This window comes from Oreochromis niloticus, linkage group LG15 (assembly GCF_001858045.2).
Source record: "Oreochromis niloticus isolate F11D_XX linkage group LG15, O_niloticus_UMD_NMBU, whole genome shotgun sequence".
Classification (NCBI taxonomy): Eukaryota; Metazoa; Chordata; class Actinopteri; order Cichliformes; family Cichlidae; genus Oreochromis; species Oreochromis niloticus.
In genome coordinates, this window is record NC_031980.2 from 25929959 (window position 1) to 25954431 (window position 24473).

Genomic DNA, 24473 nt, shown 5'->3' on the forward strand with positions numbered 1-24473 from the left:
ATAGATGTCTACAATATTTGAAATGTAAAAGATATAAAATGATTCCATGGAAAGTACAATACCTTACAGTGTACAAGTATGACTAGGTCATTGAATCAGTGTCTGTTGTGAGTCTCAAGTAAGTTGCCTGCAATGATATTTAAGGTCCAGCAGGTGTCAGTATGGAGCAAAACAGCAACACTGTGTCGACACAGTATCAATACAGTTTGGGGACAGGGGCGGATCTAGAGAAAAATTTTGAGGGTGGCATGAGGGTGGCATGGAGATCAGATAGGGTGGCAAAGTCGAAGCCATTTCTTTACACATTTGCAGGTGCTACATTTTCTAATACATGCCATATATAGTGTCAAAATACATCAATTTTTGTTTAAAATAACGTAGTCTAACATTCTTTTTGGCATTAGCCGAAACAACTAAATATTTCAGTAAATTAAAAAATATTTTGGATTTTATGTACTGTATAGCCTATACAACAAATAAGCACATATCCCAATAAGTAGAAAATCCAGAAACCTACACAATACAAGATGGATTAAGTTGGACTTGTATTTTTAATTAAGTTTCACACTCTTTTTATGTTGGAAATACATTCAAAAGTGTATTACATCCTTACATTTACAGCAAAAGGTCAGAAATCTGCACTTTACAAAAAACACTGAACAAAATAATATGAAAAAAACATTTTTCACCATCAGGATTCACTAGTCAAGTACTTAAAGTTTATTTTTCATTACATTAGGCCACGTTGAAGAATATTGTGTCTACAACAGCTGAATGCGGCGATTTCCATGTTGATGAGCAAACCATCTGACAAACTCATCCAAATCCAATGCTTTTGTGCGTTTGGACTCAATACTGAGTATAGACAGATTGGACAGTCTTTCCTCTGTCATAGTTGATCGTAAATAGTTTTTAATCATCCTCAAAGCAGAAAAGGTCCTTTCACAAGATGCACTGCTGACAGGCAACACTACAGCTATTTTGCACAGCCGGAACAGTTCAAAAAACACATCATTATATGACTCCAAGAAACTCACAAATTGTAGGAGAGTGGTAGGAACTGTTTCATCACTCTTTGCAAGTCTTTCTAATGCTACGTCCACACGTACCCGGGTATTTTTGAAAACGCAGATTTTTCTATGCGTTTGCACCTTTCGTCCACACGTAAACGGCGTTTTCAGTCACTGAAAACGGAGATTTTTAAAAACGCCTGCCAGGGTGGATATTTTCGAAAACTCCGTTTTTGCATTTACGTGTGGACAAGAAAAACAGAGAAAACGCAGCGTCAAAGGTGTGCGCCTTTTTTGACGTCACACTGTGCGCCACGTTATTGTTTCGGTGAAATGAATTTCTACAATACTGTTACTGTTAATTGTACTCTCTGTAGTGTTTAAATGCTTACATATACACACATAGTCACTGTCCCTCCACACATATGACTCGTTCTGTTTCTATGCCCCATCTTTGTTTACTATTTCCTACCGAGGCTTCTAGACTTCTGATTGGCCAACATTTCTACATGGTTAGGAATATATCGCCACCTGTTGCTTTGGCATGTTCCTAGCAGCGTTTTCCTTCATTTCTGCGTTTACGTGTGGACGGGATTATTTTTTAAAACGAAAACGGAAAATCTCCGTTTTCAAAAATACCCGTGTACGTGTGGACGTAGCCTAAGACTCGCCTAATCTGAGGTACTTCATGCTTCAGATCATCAGTATTGGAGTCATAAGCACGGGCAAGAAGTAGTACATCCTCCTCTCTCAAAAATGTGCCACTTGATGGATTTAATGCCTGAACACCTTTCATAATATTACAGTTCAGCCTAGAAAAGCGTCTTTCCATTTCTCCCATCATACAATCTATAACTGGATAGAATACTTGGATTCTGAACATTTGTTTGCTGTCTGGGTCTGCATGCTGTCCAAGGGTAGAAGTAACAAGAGAATCATGAAGTTTTCTTGCTTTCTGTATTGATCGTTTAGGGATGTGTTGGGTTGAAATGCCACTTTTTTCACATGTTTCTGCAATATCAGTCCACAGGTCATCAAAAAAGGATTCAGTTCGGTAATAAACCATTGTCTCCTTAAGCGATTCAACTAGGTTTATAGCCTTAGACAGGTCAACAGTTTTGGACTGAAGCATTTCTGATAACATATTAGAATCACTCAATACTTTTCTGAAGAGTGCAAGGCATCCAACAAAATTCAGATCCATTTGAACCAGAATGCCCTTTGCTTCTACAGCTCTTTGTGCATTGTTCTCTGATGAGATCTCTTCTAGTACACGCAAGATTGCAGGCAACCTGTCCATGATATTGCGACATGCTATATGTCTAGAAGACCAACGTGTATCACTAAGGCGCTGCAGTTCTCTTGGTACCCCATGAAACATTTCCTGCTGCACTGTCAGCCATTTCTGATGGACGTAAGATCCAGATATGAATGTGTATAATCGTTCTAGCAAAGAAAAGAAATTTCCTGCATCAGGCACACTTTGGACTGCATCTACTATGACAAGGTTTAAGCAGTGGGCACTACAGTGAATGTAGAAAGCATACTTTGCCACCTCCTTTATCCTAGCTTGTACACCAGAATGCGACCCACTCATCACAGATGCTCCATCATACCCTTGGCCAACAAGGTTCTGTCTGTAGTCCAGCCCATGTTTTTCTAAACAGCCAATAATCTTGCTGGTCAGCCCAGCAGCATCCAGTCTGTCTGCCTCTTGAAACCCTAAGAAACTCTCGTGTATTGCACCATTATAGTAGTATCTAACTATAAAAGAAATTTGCTCTGATTTACTGACATCTTTAGTCTCATCTACAATGACTGAAAATTGTGCACTGTCTTTAACTTCTCGCATGATCTCCTCAGCAACCATTGCAGCCAAACATGAAACAATTTCATTCTGGATGGTTTTACTGGTGTACAAAGCATTTTTGGCTTGTTGTTCCAGTCTCCTTTTAACCACAGGATCATGATTGCCTACCATGTTCAACATTTCTAGGAAAATGCCCCTTTTATTTGAGTCAGCAGACTCCCTGTGTCCACGTTGAGCTATATTTTCTGTAGCAGTCAAGATTAGAATTTCTGCTATAGTCTTAACGTAAGTCTGGTTTTCAAGCACTTGTTTCTGGCGATGGTCATCCATTGCAGTCATCAGAGTTTCATTTTTTTCACTCATTTTTTTTATTCTCTGCCCAAGCAATCATTGCTGTTTTATGACTCTGAGACTTTGCATGACAACAGAACCCACTGTCTTTAAACATTGCTTTCTTCCAGTTACGATATCCAACACCTGAAGTAAACACACTTTTGGGAGCATCAGGAAGAGAGAAATGCCGGCAAGCAAAGCAATAACAAGAGTCTCTACTCTGGGAATATTCCAACCAAGGGTGTATTTTGTACCATTCTGGGTGGAAGCTCCTCCTGCTGCATCCTTGATAAGTCTTAGGAAAACTCAGATGTGACTGTGTTGGGTTGTCACTTCTGACTTTGGATATGTCTAAAAATCACATACAAAACACAAAATATTGCATGACCTTCAACTGTGTTTTGAAAAACCTATTTGCTCAAATAATCTGATATGCACGAATTAATTAATTAGATTTGTATTGCAACATAGTGCTAATGCATATTTAATATGATTAAACCATTGCTGTAATTTAGTTTTACATGTTAGTTATATATTTTATTTTTCTACATTTATGCAAATTCAGATAGACATCTTACCATGGGGATCGCTTTGAATACACACAGAGAACTCAGGCTGTCTCTCCTTCCCTCTGCTGTCTGACCCCATCACCTTCTCTGCTTTGGACCATATTTCTTCTTCCTCTGCTGCCGCTTGCCCTGGTTCAGCTTCTAGCCCTGGCCCAGCTTCTAGCCCTTTGTCTCCCTGATCTCTCCTCTTTGTGTGGAAGAAACTAGTGATGTCACCCTTTCTCTTCATACCTCTCAGTAGTGTCTGAAATTATGCAAATGCAGATAAATAAAAGGAAGGCCCTTTCACAAAATCAGTGCGAATATTTAATGCATTAAAATTATTTTTCAGACCCGCCTGCGAGAGAGTGATATTATACCCCTTATGTCAAATATTCATGAGCTTTTTGAGTGATAGGTTGAAATGAATTATTCATGAGCTCCGGAAGTAATAACGGAAGTAATTAAAATATGATATTCATAAAAATATGATATTCATAAAATTATGATTTTCATAAAATTATGATATTCATCCAAAATATGCTAGTTCATTGCTTTTCTTCCCCCCAAAAAAGAACTAATTGATTATTTTAGAAAGTTTTTATATCAAATAGCATTCTTTTATTTTTAATCCATTAAAAACTTTTTCCTTTTTTTCCTAAAGAAACGCCATCTGGTGGTGGGTCAGCGCATGACAGCGCATGAGTGCGCAGGGCGCGCACCCCGTGCCTGTGTGTCTGTGCGCACTTGTGCGCGTGCCTGTGTCTGGGACCGTGCTTCTGTGGGCTCCGTGTTTATGTATTTAAAATGTGTTAAATCATAGTATAAGTACTTAGTTGTGCTTTTGTAACGTTCAGTATGGCCAGACATACAGGGTGCATGCCTTGTGGGAAAACTTTATTTCAATTTATATGCATTTGTTTAATCCGAACAAAGAAATTTAAAATCAAACTCAGAGTCACAAAAAAACACTCGCGATCCCCGCGGCTCCCACCCGATCCTTAGCTAAACTCCTTAAAAACCCTCCGCGGTTTTTCTCCAAAACCCCAGAAATAACCTGTAGGCAGCCTCCTATCCCCAAAACCTTATACTCGATAACAGGGGAAATCCTGAAACCAAATCCTTAGGCATTTTTTCTCAAATTCAGCGCCCGGCGGCGCCCACCCTAACCCTAGGCACATAACCGGCCAATCCTCCTGAAAAACAAAACAAAAAAAAACCCTCCGCGGTTTCTCTCCAAAATACGCAAAACAAAAAAAACCCCTAGAAATAACCTGTAGGCAACCTCCTATCCCCAAGCCTTATATTCGATAACAGGGGAAATCCTGAAACCAAATCCTTAGGCATTTTTTCTCAAATTCAGCGCCCGGCGGCACCCACCCGATCCTTAGGCAAAATAATCAGCGAGAAACTCCTGAAAAAACCCTCCGCGCTTTCTCTCCAAAACCCTACGATAACTTGTTAGCTACCCCTCTATTCCCAAAACCTTATATTCGATAACAGGTAAATCCTGAAAAAGAAAACTCTTTTCTCCAAAACCACCCCTCTCACTAGCTCCGTCTAAAATACAGCTCAGAGTCTAAGTTCTCCTTTCGCTATCACTCCATCCCGCAACCGCTGCCAGAGCAGCATCTTTTTCCTTCTTGTTCGCTCCCCGGCTCATCCCCGAATGCTGACTACCTAGTTTGAAAATTTGCGCCGGAGACCAACTCCGCCTCCCAGGTAAACCTTACTGCCCCGCTGCCAATCACATAACAAAGGGGCGGCTCCATTCGCACCCCGCTCACCCAATCGGATACAGGTCGGGTTTTATGGTCCCCCCCCGCCGATGTTAAAACTTGCAACGGTCTCTCACAAGCCATCTGACTTCGGACGCGTGGACAACTACCGCCGCTCAGACCACTTCAACAATTGGCGTCACTCAGACCGAATTCACAATAATACCCCCGTCTCCAGACCACTTCAACAATTGGCGTCACTTTTACCTGGGTGCATATCAATCGGTAAGTGGTACTCTTGCTTTCTAACTACATTTTGCACTTTCCTTTTTTTAACCATTTTCTCTCAAAAAGCTTTTCAAAGCCATCCAGAAATAGGTACTCTAACACCTGTAATACACTTTAAAATATATATATATATAAGCTCCAGTTTATCACTCAGAGCTAAAAAGTGCTTGAGTACACTAACAGCGATCATGTCCTCCTCAGGTACCTCTTTTTTTCTTACTCCTGTTCATATAATGCTTATATTTTACTGTATTTCCTGTTTTTTAAATACTCCTTGTTATTTCTTTTTAGACTCTGAAATAAGCCTGTTTGATTCTTCTCTTTTGGATTATCTCGATCAAATCGGTAGGTCTGCTTCATTCTTCTTGTCCCTCTTAACAGTTAATTGTACAAGAAAAACAAAACATTAACCCTCTTTTTAACTTATCAAACTTTTTTCAGACATATCGGATTTGGACAACTATGTTTTTTCGAGTTCACTTAATTCTTCGCCTAGTTCTTCACCACCACCGGTTTTAGAGCGAGCTACAGGCAAGAACATCCGTCTCTCGACCCGCGAGAGGCAGAACCTGCTTTCTACGCTAGGTCGCCCTGCTTCAGCCACCCTCTCCGGTGCTCCAGCTCGCCCCAGGAAAAAACTCCACTTGACCCCCCGGGAGAGGCAAGATTTGCTCCCCGCCAACCCTGCCCGGGTCCCTGTGGGAGGTTCACATCCACCGCGCTCCACGGGGAAAAACCTCCATCCTACCGGCCGGGAGAGGCAAGAGCTGTTCACCGTACACGCTCCCACTGCCCCCGCAGGCGATTCAGCTCCTGCATTGCCCCATCCACAGCCCCAGTCTCTGAGATCCAATCGAGGTCAGTCACTCTCGCTTTTCTTTTTTCTCATTTTATAAAAAACTATCCCCTTTTCTATTTAACACCAGTAACTGATTTGTATCTTACCCTTAAATTCATAGGGCATCTCAGAAGGAGGCGCAGGAGGACCATTAGGAGTACCCGCAGGCCAGCCAGCACAACGAGGCCAAGGCAAACGCGTATACCACGTCACCGGCTTGCTTCCATAGCTCTCCGAGCAGTATCACTGATTGCTGAATTAGTTCAGCTCATCTTATAATAAGGTTTTATTTTATTTTATTGTTTTTTATTTTTTATTTTTTATTTATTTTTTTTAAATATATTCTTTGTTAAACAATAAAAAAAAAATGGACAACCAGGAACAAGATATTCCAGACCCCTTTCTTGCTTTAGAAATAGAGTTAGCCCGGCTAAATGAAAACGCCCATCATTCACAGAATACACCTCCGCAGAATCATGAACAACCTGAGGTGATCAATAATAATAACGATCCTCTAGAACTGATTGATTTAGCTCTTGCACAACTAGCCCATAGTGAAAGTGCCCCCCAGAATAACACTGAGAATTTAGGAGTGGAGCATGTTGAGGCTCATTCTCAGCAAAACATTGCCTCTTCTGACCCTTTCGCAGCTCTTAATAGCGCTTTAGAAGCCTTAGCACAAATACAGCACGAGGTTCAAATACCTCCAGAATTATTGAGTCAAATAAACAGATTAAATGAAAATAATTTTAATGATAGCCAGCATTCGCTCAGCTCTACCCCAGGCGGTGAGTCTGTTAACCACAGTCCACCCCCACCGTTGTTAAGCGGTTTCAACAATAGTCCGCATTTGCTCAGTTCTCCCCCAATAAACAATGCTCGCGATCACCCCTTTCAACAAGGGGGTAATCCAGACCAGAGCTGCGCCAGCAATTCACCACAACCGTCTATAGTTGTCAGAAATAAATTTAATAACGTTCAAATTAGAGAAATTTTGAATTTCCCTCCTCCAAACGATATACCTGATTATGCACACTATTATCAAGGCGTAATGGGCGGGGCCCGTGAAATTTCAGACAGGATTTCTCACATTCACGTCCAGGTGATCTTATACAATTAGAGTTGATAGGGCCTCAGTTGCAGAATAATGTTTCAGTCATTTTAAGGGACAATCGTGATTTGAGTGAATTTGAAAATTTATTTTTGAGAGCCGTACAGTCAAACTGGTCAGTAATGTGCGAGGGCTCGCTCGAGCTTGTAGCTCAGATCGTTAGACCCCCAGCCGGTAGTGGAAAGAGGATGCTTAAACACATACTCGACAATGAAATTGTCAGAAAGAAAAGGCGCTTTTTATATATTGTTCATAACCCCGCAAATAAGTTATGTTTTGCTATAAGTCTTGCCCACCTTCTGCACCCCGATTTTAACGATCAGCAAGCAGAGGTTTTCGGTAGAGAAATTCAACAAAAAGCTGGTTTAAATGATCAAACGCCTGTGGGTTTTAATCAAATAATTACATTTGAAAGGTTACTCGGATGTAAAATTATAGTATTTTACCGTAACGAACACGATCGCAGCCTTTGTAAATTTGTAACTAGTACACCAAATACAGAAAAACCCCTTTGTTTATTTTTATTTGAGAATCATTACTACGCTATCAAAAATCTAAAAGGATTTATAGGAACACCCTATCTCTGTAATCATTGTTACATGGGGTACAACCACGTGTTAGCCCACTTCTGTCCTGCTCGCTGTTCAGTCTGTATGCAGCCTGACTGTAACGAGCATTCCCTCTCTCCTATTGTGTGTCGCGATTGTAACCGCACCTGTCGGTCTCCCTATTGTTTCAAGAGCCATAAAAAACTCGTTGACAGGCGTGAAAGATCCGCCAGCAACTGCCAGCTCTATAAAAAATGTGTCAAGTGTTCCAGACTTTATTATTTAGCAGCAAACGAAAAACCTCACAAATGTCAAAACAGGAAATGCCCAATCTGTCGCCAGGAAATCTCCACTGATCAGCAAACGCATCAGTGTTACATGCAGGTTTTAGAACGCAAGACAAAACACAACAACAAGTTGATTTTTTACGATTTTGAAACGTTCATAAACGAACGCGGTGAGCACACTCCTTTTCTGGTCTGTACAAAAACATCAGATGGTAAATCCTGGAACTGTGTTGGTGAGGACTGTGCGGAAAAGTTTCTCGCTCATTTTAGACGCCCACTCTTTAAGGGGTGTATTTTTATCGCCCATAATGCAAAAGCTTTTGATGGCTACATTATTTTAAGGCTAATGTCTAAGCTAGGTTTAAAACCAACTTTGCTTATGCAAGGATCCAAAGTCATCAGCTTTACAGACTCAGACTATAATCAACGATACATGGACTCCAGCTGCTTTCTCCCTATGCCCCTGTCAGGTATCCCAAAAGCTATGGGTTTTCAAGACAGCGTTAAAGGTTACTTTCCACACTCTTTCAGTTCCAGAGAAACTCTAAAATATGTAGGCCCCTACCCTCCACCCTCTGCTTACAGCCTAGAGAGAATGACAACAAAAGGCAGGCATGATTTTTACAAATGGTATGATTCAGTCAGCTCTGGCATATTCAACTTCATGAAAGAGGCCCTGTCATACTGCGAAAACGATGTTGAAATTCTAGCTGAGGGTTGCAAATTGTTTAGAAACGGTTTTATTGAAGAAACAGGAGTAGATCCTTTCAGCCGCAACACGCTTGCAAGTGCCTGCCTGAAAACTTATTTAACAAACTTCATGCCAGCCAATTCTTTAGCAATACCATGTACCCTAAATTACCGTAATCAGGTCAAATCATTTTCCTCTGCCTCAATTCAATGGCTAGAATATCTCTCGTACACACAAGGTGTTTTTATCAGACATGCGCTAAATCAAGGAGAAAAAAAGCTGGGTGCTTATTATATAGACGGATATGCCCAAATTAATAATAAACCATATGTCTGGGAATTTTTGGGCTGTTACTTTCATGGGTGTGTTAAGTGTTTTTCAAATCAGGCCGACATTAATCCCTTGTTAGACCTCACTTTTGCAGAGCTAAACAGCCGCACTGAAGAAAGACTCGCTAGATTGAGAGCTGAGCATAATGTGTGTCTTGTTACAATCTGGGAGCATGAGTGGACCGAGTTAAAACGTAGTGATCAGAGTGTAATCAGTTTTCTCAAACATTACGACCCGCCAGAGCCTTTGAACCCCCGCCATGCCCTCTTCGGAGGGCGTACAAGCCCTGCACAGCTGCGCTGCAGTGCAGGCCCTGGGGAGAGAATCGGTTATGTGGATGTTACCTCGCTGTATCCGTTTGTAAATAGCACCTGTAGTTACCCCTTAGGACATCCTCAAATAATCTTTCGAAATTTTCAGCACCCTAAAAACTACTTTGGGTTTATCAAAGCGGTTGTATACCCACCCAGAGCACTCTATTTTCCAGTTTTACCCTATAAAACTAAGTCAGGAAAGCTTCTCTTTACCCTCTGTCGCACTTGTGCTGAAATGAACAACCAACAGGGGGCGTGTAACCATAGCAACGAGGAGAGAGCACTCAAAGGGGTTTGGACCAGTCCAGAATTTAATCTTGCATTAGAAAAGGGCTATCAAATAAGTCGAATCACCGAGGTATGGCACTTTGAGAAACAAAGTAACACAATATTCACAGACTATGTAAATCATTTCCTGCGCAAAAAACAAGAAGCTTCAGGCTACCCATCAGATGTTGTAACTGAGGAGGATAAACAGCTTTACATTAAAGACTACCAGGCTAAGCAAGGCATCACTTTGGACCCTGAAAATATAAAACTAAACCCCGCTAAAAGACAAATGGCCAAACTGTGTTTAAACTCTTTTTGGGGAAAATTTGGCCAGAGAAATAATCTCACACAGAGCAAACTGGTGAGTGACCCCGAGGAATTCTTTAATCTGATGTTTTCGCCAAAATACAAAGTGACCTATTTCTCTTTTGTCAGTGAGGATGTAGCGCTTATTCAATGGTGTTATGGCGATCTCTGTACCCCATTGCCAAACTCCACAGATAACATCTTCATTGCGGCCTTCACTACTTCATATGGGCGTATGAAACTCTACAGTTATTTGGATCAGTTGCAGGAGAGAGCAATTTACTACGATACTGACAGTGTTGTTTATCTCACCAAACAAAATCAATCTGAACTAGAATTAGGTAGATATTTGGGTGACCTCACTAATGAACTAGAGCAGGATGATTTCATTACAGAGTTTGTTGCAGCTGGACCCAAAAGCTATGGCTATATGACCAAAAAAGGTAAAGTTGTCTTGAAAGCAAAAGGGATCACACAAACACACGATGTCTGCGAAAGGGTCAACTTTGAATCTGTGAAAAACCTGGTTGACAATTACATTGATAACAGTGAAGGAGGGTCTACACTTGAGGCACCACAGCACACTATCCTTCGTAATAAAGCTGGGTTTGCACTGAAAAATTCATCATTCCCCAAAAAATTCCGGGTTGTTTATGACAAGCGTAGATTGCTGCCAGGAGGTCTCACTTTGCCCTTTGGTTATTGATTAATCTTGTTTTTTGGTTTTTCTTTTGTTTTTTCTTTTTTGTTTGTTTTTGGATGTTTTTTAAAAATGTTTCAACCTGCTTTAATCGAGTTTGATCCCAGACTTCATGTGCCATTTTCCTGTATGGTTGTTGGGCCAAGTGGCTCGGGAAAGACATTTTTTGTGAAATCTGTATTGGAAAACTGTGTACATGTTTTGAACAAGCTTATTGACAATGTTGTGTGGGTTTATACATCCTTTCAGCCTCTGTATTCTGAGCTTCAAGAGAAAAATAAAAGTATTAAATTCATTGAGGGTCTCCCTGAATCTTTTGAAGATGAGAGCTTGTTTCCCTCACACCAAAGTCATCTCATTGTACTGGATGATGTTATTTTTCAAGCAGCTAATCATCCAGAAGTGGTCCGGATTTTCACTCAATACAGACACCATAAAAATATGAGCGTAATGTTTTTGACACAAAATGTGTTTTTACAAGGCAAACACAGCAGGACGATCAGTCTGAACAGTACTTATATGGTGTTATTTAAAAACCCTCGTGATAAATTACAAGTTAATACACTAGCTAGACAAATATGTCCAGGATGTGTGCAATTCTTCTTGGAGAGTTTTGAAGAAGCCACGAGAGAGCCACACGGATATTTATTGATAGATTTAACCCCCACCTGTCCAGAGCAGCTAAGACTGAGAACAGGGATACTACCCTCAGAACAGCTGTGTGTTTTCTTACCCAAGAAAAAATAACAGAAACAATGTCTGTAAGATTGAGAAGAAACTTTGCTTTGCTGAAAACACTAACCAGAAGCTCGCCTAAAATTCGTAAGGTTATTTTACAAGAATGCTCACCTGATTTAATTCAGGCTATTTGTGAGATTTGTATGAATCTCTTAAAAGGAAATATTCCAATCACACAATGCCAGCATAACAAGCTGAAACGATACAAAGAGACGATCAGACAGATGGCATGCCGAAAGGATGCAATCAGGAAGAAGAAAAAATTATTGAATCAAAAAGGAGGTTTTCTTTTACCGCTCCTCACAACAGTTTTACCCATGGTAGCTGATTTAGCTATAGGCGCGATCCGTAAATAACAATGCAGAAAATGTATTTGATCTCGCCTGAGCAGATCAAACGCTTACAGGAAACACATGCAAATGCTTCTCGACCAACCATCAGAGACAAGGCTGCAGATGAGCTCGATAGTGAAATGAGACGTGTATTGGAAACTCAGGGTCTACCCCCCGATGAGAAGATAAAAAAGTATAACATGCTTTTACAAAAGTACCTTGTACTTGAAAGACAAAAATCAGATGAAAGCAGACAAATAACACTAAGACTCCCTGGGGAGCGTGAAGTAGTGGAGACTGAGAGATCACATGATTACCAGCAGGAAGAGGCAAGCCAGGAGGGGGAGCAGATGGGTAGTGTGAATAAAGTTTTACAGGACGTATTAAGTCACATAAACCCTCGCTCAAAGAGAAACACTGAATATCTAATGCATAGAATATTAGCATCAAAAGGCCCCGGTGGATGGACTGATGACGGGGAATTCATGCATAGACAGAAGCCAATACCTGGAAGTCATATGCTCGATCTGATGAAATTCTTAGCAAGCTCTCGGACAGGTGTGAAACCAACAGGCTGGAGTTCGCTTGCACAAACTTTAGCAGATCTAAAAATACCCCTATCCACTATTACAAACTTATCGGCTAGAAGGGAAATAGCAGCATTAAAAGAATCGAGAGAAACAGGAGAATACCACAGATCATCTGAGGAAGATGTTATTGTTAAGAAAAAGAAGAAAAGGAAGAGAATTTCCTTATCACCCACATGGTTAAATTTCTGATGTAATCCAAACCAGAAATAAAAGATTGTGTTTTTAAAGTTAATTTTCTCTCATGTTTTTATATAACAATAAGCACAATACACCACTTTTTTTTTTTCACAGAAACATTTTTCAGTTTTATTGAAATTATTTTGAGCACGAATTACAAACGTTAAAAGCTTTCAGAGAACATGAAGTTTGATTAAAATTGCTAGCTTTACATATTAATACACATCTGCTAAATCGTTTTACAAAACATGAGACCATGGTATCATTTTTGTTTTGATTAGAGCCATATAAAGCAAGTACATCATCATAAGTCTTTCCACGCGATTTGTGCGCCAAGAAAAATATGCAGTGCTGTCCGCATACGGTAGAAACTGGGGCCTGTAGTTGTCTTTGATGGAAAGATACTCGTTTAGCATGCTTTTTCAGAAACGTTACAATGCTTTTAGGGTAAAAAGCATAATCTGGGGCAACCCAAACGAGTCAAAAAAACTAGCGCCTTCGTCTTCATCTAATGAAATCGCCAGCCAATGAGTTCCAGGCTTGTCCCTTGGGTCTGTATTTATAATAATATATGTAGGCCTTTTAAACGAGCGTTTGAGTAATGTTAATAATTCATCTTCTGCATATACTCCAAAAAACCTGTCCCCAACTAGTAATCTCATTATACTCTCCAATTGATGGTTGTTCATAATTCAATACAAAAGGGTGGAGCCTCTCAGTAATAATCGACCAAAACTTGTCTTTTGGAGTTGATCTCGAGAATGGAATCATAACATGCATAAACAATCAGTGTGGTTGTGTGAGGCAGCGGTACTCTGAAGCGCATTTCAAGTCTCAAGTTGCCATTTATCACCGGTGACAAGGCCTGACTGTCATCTGATGGATTCAAATTGAAAACAAACAGTGTATATCCTTGTTCAAACTCCTGTCTGTCAATGCATAAGGAGAGATCCTTAAGGTTTCTTCCGGTAGCGGTGTACAGGCTGTAAAACTCTCTTACGGAGTGATTCTCAGCAAAATTGGGTTGAAACGCTTTGGCGGGTATTTTGTTTACTTTCGTGACACAAGGCCAAAAAACTCTAAATTATTATGCTGAAAGTTGAAAGGACATAAATCATAACGGCCTGTAAATGCCTCATGATCAACCATAGCAATTACTAAATAACGGGGGAGTGAACCCAGAAACAGATTCTCATGATGTGATATCCGCGAATTCTCGGGTATTGAAAATGTTTTTACATTAATCCGGGAGATGGGATAAAGTGCATTGGCTTGCATGAGAGCGGAGGCGTGGCCTACGCGCACAGCGGGGGACACAGTGACTTTTCGTACAAACAATGAAGCTCCTAGAATATTCAGGTGGTAATTAGCATTCTGAGGCGCCATAAGGCTGAAAGCATCGTTGACTCTCATGAGCTTAACCCTCAGATCCACATTATTGAGCAATAATCGTTCGCAGAAAAAAATATCAGAATGTAACGGGCCCATGACGTGGAACTCTCGCGACCGCTGACTGTAAGCTGCACTCCGAACTAACCCCCGGTTCGGCCCATTGGTTACCACGTGTGAGTCCAAAGCACCCGCAGTATCTTTGTAAAACAACCCAGCGCTAAATTGAGTCTTCAGACTTTCTTCTGAGTAATTTAAATATGTTTCTATTATAGCCCTGTAGGGGTGAGTTGAGCTGGCTTGTGAAATCAGTTTGTCGCCCAATGTGACGTCACATTGCGCGAAAATGGTGTTTAAAGGGTAATTTATAATTCCAACATTAGCATCTGCATCAATATCAGACCCATCCGCGTTTGTTATCTTCAATCTTAAACTCAGCAATGTGTCATTTAAATCCAGGTAATGCAGCCCGTTTCCAGGCACGTAAAATTCCACAGGTCCCCGATCAGTGAGCGCTGTTACTGGTAATATTTCTGAATAACATTTGTCCTCGATTGAAAATTGGGTCAGAGGGGCTGTGAACAGATCCAGTTCACTCAAGGTGCATTCGCTTGATCGCTCGTGGAGTAAAGACATTGTTGTTTGTTTCTTAGTTTTTTTTAGAAAATATCCTGCCTCGACCTGCGTGTTGCACGTTTGGTGGTTTTAGCGCTCTGTCTCTTTTTCACCGTTTTCCTCCCCTTTTTAAACTCCGTCAGCCTCCGACCAGGAGGACGTTTTAGAGCTCTACGCTTAGCCCTGAACCCTCTTGCTGTTCTGATGTGTTTGAGCGAGTCAAGTTAGACAGAGAGGAGGTCACAACATCTGTAGCAATTCCTTTGACAGCTGTTTTCAAATGAGGTTTAACGAGGCTGACACCACGCTTTAAGAATGGGGTTACAAATCTAAACAATTTTGAGAAAATAGATGCTATTCCTCGTCCGTAAATTACAGGCGCACCTGAAAACCCCGGGAGACCGTTACCAGCTTGGGATTCGTAATACTTTATAAATCTATTATTATCCATATTTTGTTATTATGGCAGATCCTTGACAGGCCGGAAATGTAGCTTTACTATCGTTTTACCGTAGGTAAAGTTTACAGGCTCGTTCTGATCAGTTTTGATTTCAATATGGATATTTTCGATGTGTTTCCGAGCAACAGGAATATAGTCTGGTTTGTTAAAGCACAGGTTCACGATATCTCCGTAATTACCCTCTATTCTGACAGTACGCAGCAGGGGCGAATAGCTATCACCTACCAGCTGTAAGGCTGCTATATCTGAATAACAGAATAGATGATAACATCCAGCTTTTATATCTGCAGGATAAGGGGCAAATTTGCGCTCAAACCTTTGCCAGACCCCTGGGGAGACACCAAGCATATATGCGAGAGGAGGAAAAAACCTGAGTTGATATATGCCCCCAGCGGTGAATTCAAACTTTTTAACAATGGGGTGGTATTTTAGATATATATCCGAGTCGATACGTCTAAGGCATGCTTCAACCTCTGCTCTCAGCATGTTAGCATCCTCATAAAAGCCAGCGCGTATTTTTGTCTTAACCACGTCATCAGGCCGCTGCTCAGCGTCACTCTTTTTCCTGCATTCAAAATAAGCCTTATCATTCGGGATATTAAGCCATGTATAGGGATATGAAATTTCAGTGAGAGCCACCTCCCATGCCCCCTCGAGGTTGAGATGGTGAGCCAAATCCACACGGAAAGAGCTACTTGTATTATTTTTAAATACATTCAGACTTGCGTTTGATGGTAGTGTGACGTAAAAACCCTGTGCCCTGAGACTCATGCTGAAACCGTTACCAAGGTTACCAAGATGAGAGTGAGGTGCGGAGTTTGTTATGTCAGGTTTTTAAGCTCACTGGCTTTAATCCAACTATTAAACTTTTCAGGCCAATTCCTCCATTTCACCAGGAAATAAATCTGACCTCTCTGTTTACGTTTTGAGAGAATTTTGTCTATGTGATAGAGCTTATCCTTGCAAAGAGCGATTTTCTGCAGCTCATGCTCGTAAAAACTACCTATAATTTCTTCCCCATCGTAATCTTTGATTTTATAAACAGGAGGGTCTCTAGGTATGCATTGGTCAATAGTAAATACCTCGCTTGTGAACGTTTGCTCATAACGCTTATCAAACACACCTCTAACTTTAGACAGCCTCACATGATCTCCCTTTTTAAATTTCATGGGCTTTTTTCTACAACGAGACGAAGTGCCATATAGGTTTTGAAATACTAACGCTACATTGTCTGAATTTACTTGATTGGGGGCCATTTTTATGGAACGATGATAACTAGTGTTATAGCTGTGTAATAAATCTTGTAACACATCGATATATCTACGGGTATTTTGAGCAGTGAAATATCTATACATTTTACTTTTAAGAGTCCTATTAAACCTTTCACACACGGAGGCTTTTAGGTCGCTCCCTGTAGCAAAATGATTTATACCATGTTTTTTCATTAAGGATTGAAAACTAGAATTAAAAAATTCCTTTCCACTATCTGTTTGTAGCTTTTGAGGAATTTGGCTATCTTTTAAGACAGACTCAAAAGCCTTTGTGACTTGAACTCCTGTTTTGTTTTTCAAGACTCTTGCATAAGCTTTTTTAGAGAAAACATCTATAACTGTAAGTAAATATTGATAGCCATCGTTATGCTCGGCTAACGCTCGCATATCACAAAGGTCTGCCTGATATTGATTAAGAGGTCTGGGGACAGACACACGGTTTCTCGGAAATCGCAGGCGTGCAGCTCGGTGTAGGGTGTAAGCATCCTGTTCTGCGAGGAAATTTTGAGCTGTTTGCGCGTTAATCTTTGTACCAGTTTCATCCTGCACGCCTTTAATCAATTTTTGCACTCCGCAAAAACTACCGGGGTGAGAGGGGTCGTAATATGCGCGTTTCAATAGAATCTGTTCTGCCATGTGTGTTCTTTGAAGTTATGTTTAACTATGGTTTTATTTCATGATCGAGCAGTTACTTATCTCATGTAACGAGTTCATGGAAATATTTTATTTCTTGTAATTAAAAACATTACACTTTGATTCTAGTAAAAACAAAAATAATGAGTTTGATTCTTGCAATGATTTTCCAAAAAGGTTTTATTTCATGTAAAGGTTTTCCAAAAACAATTTATTTGATGTAATGAAAAACAATACATTTGAACGAGTAAAAACAAATAATGAGTTTGATTCTTGCAATGCTTTTCCAAAAAGGTTTTATTTGATGCAACGTTTTTCCAAAAACAATTTATTTGATGTAATGAAAAAAAAAAAACATTACATCTGAAACGAGTAAAAACAAACAAACAAAAACTTAACAGTAAGAAAACTTAACAGTAAGAAAAAATAATAGGAAAGAGAAGAAAAACAAATACTAGGACAGCCACAGTGAGTAATTGTCATCTAACACTTGATCAATTATGGTGCGGGTAACTTCAGTGACGCTGGCATCAATTTCTTGCAGTGCAGTCTCTATGTCTCGGGCATCTCTGAGTTCAAAGAGATAGGCTTGGGCCACACCTCTGACTTGCTCAGGTGGTGGTGAAAACCCCTCTAACCGTAAAATTTGTAATAATGTGTTGGTGAAATGTCCATTCCATAATCTTTTACAGAGTTCATCATAGTACTTGAAAAAGTAATATTTTTCCAGCGGGGAAAGACAAGAATGGCGTCTCTGCGAGGGGTGGGAGACCTCGCAGCCCTGACACACATCTTGTCGATGCTGCTGGAGCAGGGAGTTGATAAGGTACTTGAGAGTTAGTTTTATAAGTTCAAAAACGTGGGGGAGTAGAGTAGCGGCCTCATCGATGTCCAGGGATGAAGATTGTCCACTGCTCACCCCGGGGTGGGGATCATTGTCTTCAGGCTCTCTGAAAAGAGCCCGGCACACAGGGTCACCCAAAGCCCAGAGCGAGGCACCGGAGACTGGGCTGTTTACCGGGGTCTGCTCGGGTGATTGCCACCCGAGAGCAGGGTGGCGGGGCGAGTTCCAGCCTTGAGGTGATGAAGGCAGGAGCGGCGAATCTGCAAGCATAGCAGCCGGAGATGATGAGGCCTGATGGGGACTCGGTGGTGGAGTAGCAAGATCCACTGGAGTAGAAGCAGCTGCTGGCCGAAAGGATGCTGGGGTTAGAGCAGAGGGAGTTCCAGAGCTGTGGTGAGTCATGGCTGTTTGCAGACGATGTGGAGGAGACGGTCGTTGTGGTTTTTAAAAGCACTGGGGAGGAGGAGGCGGGGTAAGGGGACCGGGTGAGGGGGGCGGGGTTATTTTGAAGGCGGGGGGTTATTTCCAACCAGGACCAACTCAATTGTGCTTCTACTTAGCTTAAAAAGCTCTAAAATTCTGCCATTCTTTTCACCCACCATCTTCAACCAGTCCTGAGTGGGAATCCGAAGCAATGTGTTGAAACACCGGAGTGGGTGTTTGTAAGGTCCAGCACAAAGTCATCCTTGCCGGCATCATCTGATGTCTGACGACTTGCCTTACAGACCCACCTGCAAAACGGCGTGCTCTTAGTCTCCCACTGCGCATATGTCACGGTTTTTCTCACCGCGTTTAAAGGCCGGTGTTGTTGGGTGAATGGTGGAAACGCGTGGGCCCCTTTGAAAACACGAGGCGTCTGCGTTTCTTGGTCCCTTGTTCGCGGTTGCTGGGAGCTCGTTTCCCGCAGGCTCTTCTGGATTTCAGGGGTCGCGATGAGGGTCAAAACAGCCCAGTCAGAGGAGCTAAAAGCAATCCGCGGTGTCAGCGGGCCAAAACTTTCACCTGCTTTTAGCTGGTAGAAATAGATTTGGCTCTCCGGGAGGCTGAAAGCATAGCCCCAAAATCCCCCGGTGTTGAGACGGAATCTCTCCTCCAAAGGGATAGCAGATGCAGGTTGGACCCGGCAAAGATGCATTCGTCTGAGTTGCGCTGGCGTGGCAGAGGCTCTGTAGCTGGTTACGGGGGTCTGAGAGACCACAGTGAGGTTGGTAGGTCTGGTGGCCATGTTGTTTGTGAAAAAAGGAGAAAACTTGTTTTTCTGAGAGAGAAAAACAGTTAAATTTAAGTTGAAATGTAAGATTATTTATCCTGAATGCAGGTGAGAGAATAGACCTATCGTTGAGAAGGTAAATCGGACCTGTATCCGATTGGTGAGCGGGGTGCGAATGGAGCCGCCCCTTTGTTATGTGATTGGCAGCGGGGCAGTAAGGTTTACCTGGGAGGCGGAGTTGGTCTCCGGCGCAAATTTTCAACTAGGTAGTCAGCATTCGGGGATGAGCCGGGGAGCGAACAAGAAGGAAAAGATGCTGCTCTGGCAGCGGTTGCGGGATGGAGTGATAGCGAAAGGAGAACTTAGACTCTGAGCTGTATTTTAGACGGAGCTAGTGAGAGGGGTGGTTTTGGAGAAAAGAGTTTTCTTTTCAGGATTTCCCTGTTATCGAATATAAGGTTTTGGGAATAGAGGGGTAGCTAACAAGTTATCGTAGGGTTTTGGAGAGAAAGCGCGGAGGGTTTTTTCAGGAGTTTCTCGCTGATTATTTTGCCTAAGGATCGGGTGGGTGCCGCCGGGCGCTGAATTTGAGAAAAATGCCTAAGGATTTGGTTTCAGGATTTCCCCTGTTATCGAATATAAGGCTTGGGGATAGGAGGTTGCCTACAGGTTATTTCTAGGGGGTTTTTTTGTTTTGCGTATTTTGGAGAGAAACCGCAGAGGGGTTTTTTTTGTTTTGTTTTTCAGGAGGATTGGCCGGTTATGTGCCTAGGGTTAGGGTGGGCGCCGCGGGCGCTGAATTTGAGAAAAAATGCCTAAGGATTTGGTTTCAGGATTTCCCCTGTTATCGAGTATAAGGTTTTGGGATAGGAGGCTGCCTACAGGTTATTTCTGGGGTTTTGGAGAAAACCGCGGAGGGTTTTTAAGGAGTTTAGCTAAGGATCGGGTGGGAGCCGCGGGATCGCGAGTGTTTTTTTGTGACTCTGAGTTTGATTTTAAATTTCTTTGTTCGGATTAAACAAATGCATATAAATTGAAATAAAGTTTTCCCACAAGGCATGCACCCTGTATGTCTGGCCATACTGAACGTTACAAAAGCACAACTAAGCACTTATACTATGATTTAACACATTTTAAATACATAAACACGGAGCCCACAGAAGCACGGTCCCAGACACAGGCACGCGCACAAGTGCGCACAGACACACAGGCGCGGGGTGCGCGCCCTGCGCACTCATGCGCTGTCATGCGCTGACCCACCACCAGATGGCGTTTCTTTAGGAAAAAAAGGAAAAAGTTTTTAATGGATTAAAAATAAAAGAATGCTATTTGATATAAAAACTTTCTAAAATAATCAATTAGTTCTTTTTTGGGGGGAAGAAAAGCAATGAACTAGCATATTTTGGATGAATATCATAATTTTATGAAAATCATAATTTTATGAATATCATATTTTATGAATATCATATTTTAATTACTTCCGTTATTACTTCCGGAGCTCATGAATAATTCATTTCAACCTATCACTCAAAAAGCTCATGAATATTTGACATAAGGGGTATAATATCACTCTCTCAGGCGTTCTGCCCCGACCGTGTTATTTCACTGGACGAATTTGCACATATAATTCAAACCGATTTTTCAGATGTTTCAGATCCGAATACACAAATCAGATCAATGCATTTGGCAACAATGCATTAGGAAACCGTGATACAGCTTCAACACCAGGATCAAACGATAATATTATCCCTGCTGTTGTCTTTTCTGAGAAACGGATGAACCACAATCTTCATTTCCCACTTTTCTCGTTTACGAAGATTAGCACCAGCTCATCAAGGCTTCATATCAACTTCATTTTTCTATTTTCTAGACAGTTTTATGAGGATAAACTATCCGCAAAAGCGCAAGCGTTCGATGTGCATATATAGGTTATACATCAACTTTTCAAGTTGATGATAATCGCACTCAGACTTACTGCCGTTTTTACGCAACGCGTTCGATGTAATGGCCTTTACCGTTAATATTAAAACTAAAATGCACTTGATTACCCAAATTAAAGGTTATCTTACGATTTGTGCACTTTTTTTCATGATAACCGCAGCTTTCACGGTATGCAATAGCACAAAACAACATTAAATAATAACATTAAGTACAGGAAAACTATCAGTGAATGTACAGAAATATAAACCTTGTTTTTCATGATTAATAACACTTACCTTTTATGAGATTCCCAGAGAATACAAATCAATAGTCTGAGTTGAAATCTGAATGCTGCGCACGGTGTTCATTCAAAATGTCCCCTTGCACCAATCAGAGCATAGCGTTGGTAGCTATTGACAACACGTTGGAGGAGCTGTGGGCTGAACCATTTTTTTAGGAGGCAAGGGGGGATTGTGCAATCAATTCAGTTAGTTTTAAACTTCATGCTCAGTACAAATTGAAGCTAGCTTGATCGAAGCATTAATACTATCGTATTTTAATAAACAACATTGCCATATGCAAAACTAGGGTGGCACTTGGGGTGGCAAGGACTTATTTTAGGGTGGCAGTTGCCACCCCATGCCACCCTTCTAGATCCGCCCCTGTTTGGGGAATGTGCTGAAACGCTTCACGAGGCCTCATCTACCCATCACTACATTAGCTCCTATCAATGGTAAACACATTACACTACAACACAAACAAAGGCAGGTTATACTCACTTATCATTCACACACTCGTTCCCCAGGAATCAGTGCACCCCTCCGGACCAACACTGCTCATCCGACAATAAACTGCCCACCTTACTAACCGGATGATGTCACTAGACGGTGGGCTGGCCCAAACTGACAGAAGACTGAATATTAAATGAACTTATATAAACTTATAAACACCAATAAACTATTCTATGAACTTTGGGGCTTTTATACAACAGAAATAGGCGCGCACATCACACAGAGCACCTCAGGTAAGGCAGCAACGACTCCACCACATCAACAAGATAGAGCAAATGCAAATCAGCAATCGAGTCAGCAAAACTCATTCTATTCCACTGGAAGTCTGATAAGGCTCCTTCATACATACAATGGTTAAAGGAGGTGCTTTTCTTTTTACCACTGGAAAACTTAGATACAAGTTTTCTCATCACAACAAAAATTCTCCTGTGACTTGGAACCCATTTATTGACATATAAAACATATTTTCCAGATGTGTAACATATTTTTTTGTTTGTTTGTTTTGTTTTGTTTTTGTTTTGTTTTACATGAGCCTCGGGTGGGGTGGGGGGTTCTTTTTTGTTTTATCTCTGTGCTTTATTTCTATGTATAATTGCAATGTTTTCATTTGTATTGTGACAAACTTGGTAAAGCGAATAAATAAAAGTGCCTTTTTGAATATTGCCTGCTACGTTGACCTGTAGGATGCGTATAAAAAGTTCCAGTGTTCATCTGGACGTTGTCGGTGGAGAAATGTTTCGTCCTCATCCAGGTGACTTCCTCTAAGCTGTCTGGGATCTCCTTACCTGTTGACTGAGCCTGCATCATGACGCTCCAGTGTAGCACTTTGTGGCTGATATTTAAAACAACAAGAATCATAAAGATGTTTCCTGTTTCAGAGATCAATGGTTCCTTCTCCACTGAAAACACTGTTAGAGCCATTTTAGATTTTTTGGTGCTATTGTAACTTCTCAGCACAAGAGGGAGTAGTAACATCTCCACACACGTTTAATCCAGGTTCAGTGGTGCTCAGGTGTTAATGAGCCTGGCATCTCAACAAAACGGAATATGGAGGCTGTAGTGAAGTGAATAAATGATACATCGTTTTATTTCAGTGAAGTGGTGTGTGTGTGTGTGTGAAGTGATGACTGTGAGTAGAGAGTATTCGAGTATTGTACTGCATTACATTACTTCAGTACTTCTTCTGCAGACGATTTAATCTAATCTGTGACGCTTTTAAGATTCATCCATTCACCCACTCCACCTGTCGGTGTGGCAGGTCTCACCTGCAGGTACTGGAGAGCCGCCGAAGCTCGTTTTTCCATGGAGCACACTGCCAACATCTGACACTCAGTCAACATCTGACGCCGTTACTCCACCGGCAGTAACAGCGTTGGGATAAACACGGGGATGTTTCAAAGTTCTGAGAAAAGATTCTTGTTACTGATCCTGATCAGACAGTCAGCTGCTTCCTGTTTCCCATCTGAGCCAAAGCAGGAAGCTGAGCTCTACAGGTCAGTTATTTACTCAGACCCTGGAGGGTCAGAGGTCACTGAACTTGCAGAGCTGACTCATCTTTAAAGAATGCCTCAGATCATTTCTGTGTCCTAGCACAGGTGAACACACCTGTCAGGTGTATCAGAGCTTCCTGCTGCTGTTTCACTGCACATGTTATTTAATATAAATGTATTTTGATGCCATGAGGTGACCTCAGACGTTACAGCGTCCAAGGTCACCTGTAACTGCCTCACTGCAACACATGATCAATACAGTATTGGTGTTTCAGTGGAAACTGTTTACTGATTTTATATGAAGGAAACAAGGAAGAAATTTATCAGAGTGTGAGTGAGTTCATGGTGAAGATATGTCTGCAGTGATGGACTGAGTTTCAGGAGGAGAGCTGAGCTGAGTTCCAAGGGTTCAAGGAGCACTGATCAGGAGTATTGCTCATGTATTGATCTATTTCCACGGAGCTTCCTCTCGTTCTGATGGCATGTTTTTCTTTCTTTCCTGTCGTCATGGTGATCTCACGCCCTGCAGCAGAATGAAGTCTGGCTGCTTCGGCTGATCTAAGCTTCATTCCTGTCATTCCTAACGTTCCCCCTCCAGCACGTCAGGAGCAGGTCTGATGATCTGCCGTCTGATTGGCTCACAGGTCACAGGTGAGATGAAACTGTTTTCCTGGCTGAAACTCAGGTCCAGCAGGTGTGACTCACCTGTTCGATGCACCTGAAATCAGCAGGTGAGACAAAGAGAAGGAATGCAGAGCAGCAGGCCGCCTCACTTCCTGTTCACCTGGATGAGATGGGAAGGCCTCAACTGATTACACTTTAACTTCACTCTGCTGAGCAGCCAAAAGAAAACAAATAAAATGTCTGAAAACGTTAAAGAAAAAAAACTGAAATAAACAGAATAAATCCTT

General features: G+C 41.5%; 1 protein-coding gene across 3 annotated transcripts; it reads right to left on the reverse strand.

The window, feature by feature from the left end:
* Positions 1 to 542: 542 nt before the first annotated feature.
* On the reverse strand, positions 543 to 21894 carry LOC112842457 (zinc finger MYM-type protein 1-like). 3 transcript variants are annotated; one of them, XM_025899095.1, is made up of 3 exons: positions 21578 to 21894; positions 1671 to 3504; positions 543 to 1087 (listed from the first exon to the last, which is right to left on the reverse strand). In XM_025899095.1, the coding sequence occupies exons 2-3, from the start codon at positions 3181 to 3183 to the stop codon at positions 762 to 764; spliced, it is 1839 nt and encodes a 612-aa protein (XP_025754880.1). In that variant the 5' UTR covers positions 3184 to 3504; positions 21578 to 21894; the 3' UTR covers positions 543 to 761. The 3 variants fall into 3 exon arrangements, with proteins under 3 accessions (XP_025754880.1, XP_025754879.1, XP_025754878.1); XM_025899094.1 differs by lacking the exon at positions 21578 to 21894 and adding an exon at positions 3732 to 4156; XM_025899093.1 differs by lacking the exon at positions 21578 to 21894 and having other exon boundaries at positions 1671 to 4156.
* Positions 21895 to 24473: the final 2579 nt, after the last annotated feature.